Source organism: Rutidosis leptorrhynchoides, chromosome 4 (genome assembly GCF_046630445.1).
Source record: "Rutidosis leptorrhynchoides isolate AG116_Rl617_1_P2 chromosome 4, CSIRO_AGI_Rlap_v1, whole genome shotgun sequence".
Lineage (NCBI taxonomy): Eukaryota > Viridiplantae > Streptophyta > Magnoliopsida > Asterales > Asteraceae > Rutidosis > Rutidosis leptorrhynchoides.
The window spans coordinates 562,047,480-562,054,834 of record NC_092336.1 but is presented as its reverse complement, the minus strand read 5'-3'; the positions used below and the strand labels follow the sequence as shown (position 1 = coordinate 562,054,834).

General features: G+C 37.3%; 1 protein-coding gene across 1 annotated transcript; it reads left to right on the top strand.

The window, feature by feature from the left end:
• The first annotated feature begins 2,915 nt into the window (after window positions 1-2,915).
• Window positions 2,916-4,490, top strand: LOC139842736 (uncharacterized). The gene is made up of 3 exons (XM_071832846.1): window positions 2,916-3,130; window positions 3,198-3,861; window positions 4,071-4,490. The coding sequence occupies exons 1-3, from the start codon at window positions 2,916-2,918 to the stop codon at window positions 4,488-4,490; spliced, it is 1,299 nt and encodes a 432-aa protein (XP_071688947.1).
• The last annotated feature ends 2,865 nt before the right edge of the window (window positions 4,491-7,355 follow it).

The window sequence follows — 7,355 nt, the reverse complement described above, 5'->3', positions numbered from 1 at the left end:
CATGAGTTAACATTTCTGCACTGCGCTTAAGACATTGCGGAATCCCGCAGAAAGAAGTGTGCGAAGATGTCCCGCACAAACATTGCGGATATGTCGGTTCTGCGCAGTCATTGGATCCGCGAAAATTCCAAACCTATAAATAGGGAGCTTGGCCTCTCATTTTAGGTTGTCGATTCTGTGCAATTCCTAAGGTTTTTATGGTTCGCTTGTGAATACGCACAAGCCTTAATCATAATCAAGCCAAGGTAATGCAATCAAGACCGGGACATGGTGATTGATCACTGTAATCTAAGTGAAAGATGATCATAAGGTCCCAAAAACATTATCAACACCACCATCCACCCCTCATTGCACTCAATTCCTAAATTAGATCTAAACATCTAATTTAGGATTGATCAATTGGCGCCATCCGTGGGACATGAATTAAAATTGAATTTGATAAAATCTATTCTGTGTAATTGAATGATTTAATTGCGAATTCAATTGTGTTCATGTTCTTATTGGATGATTTGCAGGATTGCACGTTCAAAGTGTCTGATTATCTGATTTAAGAAGAAAATGAAAGAGTTAAATGATGACGTAGTTTCTAGAAAAACTGCGAAATTGTTAAAACTTCAATGCCAACGGAATCACAGATTTAAAAGTGATTTAAAGGCTATTAATTTTACAAAATCAAAGCGAAAGTGCTCAAAGAAGTTAAAATCGCGCGAAAATGATCCAGCATATCTAAGCAAGCGACAAATGCATGAAGCAAAGGTAGTGAGTATGGTCCATAATCGAAAAAGAACTCACAAGAGAAAGACTGCGGAAATTCTTGAAAAATGGCAATTCGCGTCAATAACGTTTCCCCCAACGCAGAATTATGGCGCGATTGATTCGCCAATAATCGTATCTTGCAAAATTTCAAATACGAGAATCACAATTATGAAGGTGCATGTGGACACAGGAAGCAGTGTTGATATTATATATGAGCAATGCTTTCGCAGACTACCAGAAAGCATCAAAGCAGAGTTGATACCTACTGCAGTTTCATTATCTAGTTTCGCATGAGAATCCGCATGGCCTGTTGGACAATTATCGCTCAAAATTGAGCTCGTTGATGAAGCAGATGCACATTTAATACGACAAGCGTGTTTAGATTTGTATGTTATGCGCTCTGCTTCGCGCTATAATATGTTGCTCGGTCGCGCTGCGTTATCAAAGTTGGGAATAATTCCCTCAACTATACACGGAATGATCAAATTTGCAACATGCAAAGGTGTTGCAACTATGAGTTCTGCGATGTTATCGCCAATTTCTGCAAATGTTAATCTACAAGAAGCGGTGAATGCAAATGCAAGTGCAAAAGATAGTTTGGTTATCATAAATTGCGCTTATCCAGAGCAAACAATCAAAATCGGCGATAATCTAGACATGGTCATGAAAAGGCAATTAGTGCAACTGCTTACTGCAAATATAGATGTTTTTGCCTGGTGTGAGCAAGATATGACTGGTGTTCCACGAGAAATAGCGGAGCATAGACTTAATGCAAACCCTGCGCTAAAACCAATAGTTCAAAAGCGCAGAGGTATGGCTCCAGATCGCATGAAGTGGTTGTGCGCAGAAGGAAATAAACTTGTTAATGCAGGAATTCTACATGAGGTTAAGTATCAAACATGGGTTGCGAACCCAGTGTTAGTTAAAAATCCCGTTGGATCGTGGCGAATGTGCATTGATTTTATGGATATCAGCAAAGCTTGTCCTAAGGACAATTATTCGCTGCCAGAAATAGATTGGAAGGTGGAGTCGACAAAATGCATATCCTTTTAAGTGCTTTTTGGACGCTTATAAAGGATATCATCAAATTCCAATGGCGGAGGAAGATGAGGATAAAACTGCATTTCATACTGGAAAGGGCATATTTTGTTATATTAAGATGCCGTTTCAACTAAAGAATGATGGCGCTACATATCAACGTTTGATAGACAGCGCATTCGAAAGCCAAATTGGGCGAAATCTTGAAGCGTATGTAGATTATCTAGTAATCAAAAGCAAATTGCAAGATCAAATGTTGCAGGATATTGCGGAAACATTTCAAAATCTGCGCAGAATAATTATGAAGCTAAATGCATCCAAATGTAGTTTTGGAGAAAAAGAGGGCAAATTTTTGGGATATTATGTTAATGAGCAGGGCATTAAAGCAAATCCTAAAAAGATTGCCGCAATCGACAGTATGACTGCGCCAAAGACAATTAAGGAAGTGCAGAGTTTGACAAGCAAATTGGCGGCTTTGACCAGATTTTTGTCAAAGGCTGCGGAAAGGCAACTGCCATTCTTTAAAACACTTAAAGGATGTTTAAATCAGAAGAACTTTGTATGGACTGCGGAGGCAGATAGCACATTTCAGGAAATGAAGCAATTATTGGCAACATTGCCAACTAACCGCGCCAATAAAGGGTGAAATTTTATACTTATATGTTTCAATTGCGAATGAGGCTTTTGGCTCAGTATTGGTCGCAGAATGTGATAAAGCACAAAAGCCTATTTATTTTGTAAGTAAGGCACTTACAGGAAGCGAAATCAACTATGTGGCAAAGGAAAAGTTTGTTTATGCATTACTGTTAACATCAAGAAGGTTGCGAAGATATTTTCAGGGATATCCTATTTACGTGTTAACTGATCTGCCAGTTAAGCATGTTCTCCACAAGCCTGAAGTGTCTGGAAGGCTTGCTATATGGGCGATTGAATTAGGATCTTATGAAATAACATATCTTCCACGAACTTCTGTGAAGGGACAAGTTTTGGCAGATTATTTGGCGGAAATAACAGGAGATTTAGAGGTAATTCACTAGAGAACAGAGTTGACGCCTATTCAAGGTGAAACATGCGATTTGTTTATAGATGGCGCATCATACGCAGAAGGTGCAGGTGCGGGCATGATTCTGACAAGTCCAAGTGGTGAAGAGCATGCATATGTGCTGCGGTTCAATTTTGATGTTACCAATAATGAAGCTGAATATGAGGCGCTGTTGGCTGGGTTGAACATTGCGCTTAAACTAAACATCACTAAGTTGCGTGCATATGTTGATTCGCAGTTAGTCTCCAATCAGTTCAATGGATCCTTTGATGCGCATGAGCTCTCCATGCAAAAGTATTTAAAGTTGTTAAAAGAAACTTGCGGAGAAATTTAAGCATTTTGAGCTAACACAAATCTCAAGGAGCCAAAACAAAAAGGCAGATGCATTAAGCAAGCTTGCAGCCTTAACTTTTTCACATTTTCAAAAGCAAGTTTGGGTAGAGGAATTGCCTAGCAAAGCAATCAATGGCAGTTTAGTTATCGCGGCGATTGCGGAGGAACAACCAAATTGGATGAATCCAATTATTAACAATCTACACAATAACGTACTACCAGAAGATAAAGTTGAGGCAAGATTAGTGCGTATAAGGTCGCCTATGTACACCATTGAAAATGATACCTTGTATTGCAAATCATATAATGGGCCATTAATGCGTTGTGTTGGCCCCGCAGAGGCTGAGATGATTATGAAAGAGGTTCATAGTGGTTTTTGTGCGTTTCATTCAGGTTATAAAACTATTGCGTCCAAGATCATGCGGTTGGGCTACTTTTGGCCAACCCTATATCGCGATGTGGCAAAAATAATGAAAAGATGCAAAAGTTGTCAAAGACATGCACCGCAGAACAGGAGATCAAGGCATGATATGATACCAGTAAATTTGCCTTGGCCATTCTATAAGTGGGCGATCGATATTGTAGGGCCGTTTCCTGCAGGTGCAGGAAATGTGAAGTTCTTGATCGTAGAAATCGATTATTTTACCAAATGGGTAGAGGCAAAAGCATTGTGCACAATCACAGGAGTGCAAGTGCGAAATTTCGTTTAGGAACACATCATTTGCCGATTTAGGATTTCGCGCGAAATTGTAAGTGTAATGGGGCGCAGATAGCAAAAGATCCCTTTAAAAGTTGGTGCGAGGAACTCAACATTGTGCAAAAAATTACTTATGTGGCACATCCGCAGGCCAATGGGTTGTGCGAAGTAACTAATTGAGATATCTTTAGCGGCATTAAAAAGCGCTTAAATGAAAAGCGAACAAGATGGTTTGATGAACTATCCAATGTGCTGTGGGCAAATCGCACAACATTTAAGAAAAGTACTGACGAAACACCTTTTAGTCTAGTGTATGGTTCGGAGGCAATGATCCCCGCAGAAATTTTTGTGCCAACACATAGGGTTACCAATTTTGATGAAACAGCAAACAAAGATGCTTTGTGCGAAAATTTGAATTTTGTGGAGGAACGCAAATTAATGGCTGCAATAAGAGAAGCAAATAATAAACAACAAATTGCGAAGTATTATAACAAGAAGGTGCGTGCTCTAGCCTTTGATGTTGGCGAGTGGGTTTTGCGTAATAATGAGGCAAGTCGCGCAAAAAATGTTAGTAAATTGGGTCCAAATTGGGAAGGTATGACACCCCATCAAAAATCCCTTTAACGGAATGTGAACTTTGGTCGCAGTGCTTGGCTTGACTTTTACGTAACAGCAATATTTTAATGCAGAAGTAATTAATACCTGAGAATAAAATACGCAAAACGGATCAACAATAATGTTGAGTGAATCTACAGGTTTTAGGTAAACAATAGAGTATGTTTAAGAAATAATATTCCGAAAACATTTATTAGTGGAAGACCACCAAGGTTCAATGTTAAAAGTTTGTAGATAACTCCGTGTCCCGTTTCAAAAGTTTGTTGACACTACCATGTCAAGTTTCAAATATTTGTAGACAATTCCATGTCAAGTTTTATCTCATTCGTTTGTAAACCACAGTTTTAAATGACGTTATATAGTATCTGAAAATATTATTCAGAAAATAGTTCAAGTTCATTGACCACGAGATTTTACAAGTACAACTCCAAGTTGCGAAACGTTTACATAATCTATGAGCATCTGAATACTAGCAATGACCAGAGTATAGAATCCACTACACTCCCTTTACCCCATAAAAATGTTATACACTTATACGAGTGTATCTAATGTTCAAAGTAAATGCACCACAGTTATAAAGTAGGGTGAGGTTGTCAACCTAATGGATCCGTCCATCTAAATTGTGCTTACCCGATGGTAATAAAAGTATTCAAGCTAGGGGCTTTGTGTACAAACTCAATATGTATATATAGTACTCGTGTCAACATAAAAGCATTTGAAAATGTAAGTACAACAGCGTGTATTCTCATCCCTAAAAACATGTAAAAAGCGGGACTGTAGACTCACCTTTGAATAAAGCTCGGATTTAAAGGTGGACAATACTTGTACGGATTAGTGCCGAGTAATGCAACCTAAGTATACGTATTTAGGTTGGTCAACATATATGTTTTAAACAAGTGTGGTTTCATAGAGTAAGTTGTCTTATTGCTCGACTCGACGAGTTTCAAAGTAAAAGTCAACATATAGTCAACTAGTTCATGCAAGTCAAACAAAGTCAAACCAAAAGTCAAGCTTGGTCAAAGTAGTCAACTAAAGTCAACATCAGTAGGATCATGTCAAATGTTGGTCAACATGTCAAACCTAAGTCAAACATCACATTTTAGATCATAAATGGTCAATTATACGATCACAGTTTATCGTCATTCAAAACGTTTATGTACATGTAGCAAACTTCGCATTACTCATGGCACAAAATTCTTGATAACATGGCAAACTCCAGATCATAATTAGACTCAAAATAGATTCTAGAAAGTCTGGCCAGGGTCTCATATGATGTCTATAAGTTGGGAATCAGAAGGGGTACATTTATGGTTTGCCAAATCAGTTTTTGACCGCGCACTGATCTCGTTTTGGCTATACCCAGAGTTAGGGACATGAAATTAACACAAGGTCAGTGACCATGGTTCAAACACAAGTCAAACTATCATATATACGAAAATGAGCAACTTTGGTTTAGCCAATTAGTACAGTTTATTCAATCAAGTTGGATGTTCAGTTTTCAGCTCAATTCAGAAATTACACAAACTATGGCCCTAGTGTGTACAATTCATAAGGTTTCAGAGGTTGCAACAAATAAAAATATATCACATAATATATAAAGATTCATATTCCAGAAGCATTCATGATAATTCACAAAACACAAACCACAGAGTACAAAACAGAGAGCAAGTTGCAGATTCGATCTTAGTTTAGCTAGTAACTTTCGCATGCAATTATCCGAAGATCTAATACAATTAGACCATGATATATAAATTAAAAGTGAAGAACTTTTTGTTTAGATTACAGATATGAAAAGATATCATCACAGAAATCATACAGATATGAAAAGATATCATCACAGAAATCAACACATTTTAGCATACAAGTCTGTTTTCATACATGTGCTGGAAAAATTCACATTTTCATTCAATTAGGCATAACACAAGTTTTACTCAAGCAAATGACATGATATCCTAGTGTAATCTAGTATTTTTGAATTATCTATCCAATGGTAACAAATTCACAAGCCAATTCGTGACCCATCAATACCAGTTTTCTGATTAAGCAATTAAAACACAACGATAATTCAAATGGTCATAACTAGAGAATACGAAAACGAAATCAAGCGAATCCAAAGCCTAAAATCAATAGTTTTTCATGAAGATTCTAATTACATCTTAATAATTAACATTTAGCAAAGTCAATTTTTTGTACACACAAAAATCAAATTTGGTTTTAACCCTGAATGCATCAAACGATCAAATTAACAACACCAATCAATAATAACGCGTATAGACTTGAGCAATTGACAACATAAACTATGAAACATTATCAAAATCAGATTTTGAAAGTTAGGGTTTATGCAATTATACCTTTGATCGTGAAAAGAATTATATCCATGCGTAGAGGACAACGGGAATTACAACGTTTGTGAAGCAAGATTGGGCAAAAAGCAAAAATTGAAGATGGATTATGTGAGGGTGTGTGTGTCGATGTGAATGAGAGCCAGGAGAGGTAGAAGCTGCATTTTTTTTATTCTAATTAGGTTTAGGGATTTGTTGTAGTGTTATATTCACTAGTTAATTACAATTAAAGCTCTAAATTTCCATAAGTTACACTTAAGTCCCCAAAGTTAGTCAAATTAGGGGAGAGGGCATGGGGTTCGGCTGAACATGGCCCTCCATGGTGTCCCGGGTTCTCATTTTACAAAATCGTGTTATCGTGGTCCGTTTCAAGTGTCGTTTAGACGTACCGAAGGCTCGGAACGCTAAACCGATCGTTAAAACGGGACCTAACGTTTAATTTATTAAAAACCCAATAAATTAAATATTTTTAAAAAGTTAATAATTATTAAAATAATTATTAGGATAAACCCGAGCGTTTCATTGCTCAAAA

What these genes read in the sequence shown, in the direction of transcription:
- LOC139842736 (XM_071832846.1), top strand. Translation starts at nt 2,916, where the DNA reads ATGATTCTGACAAGTCCAAGTGGTGAAGAGCATGCATATGTGCTGCGG. An exon ending in CATGAGCTCTCCATGCAAAA is followed by an intron (nt 3,131 to 3,197) that starts GTATTTAAAGTT and finishes ACAAATCTCAAG; the next exon opens with GAGCCAAAACAAAAAGGCAG. An exon ending in GCACAATCACAGGAGTGCAA is followed by an intron (nt 3,862 to 4,070) that starts GTGCGAAATTTC and finishes GGCATTAAAAAG; the next exon opens with CGCTTAAATGAAAAGCGAAC.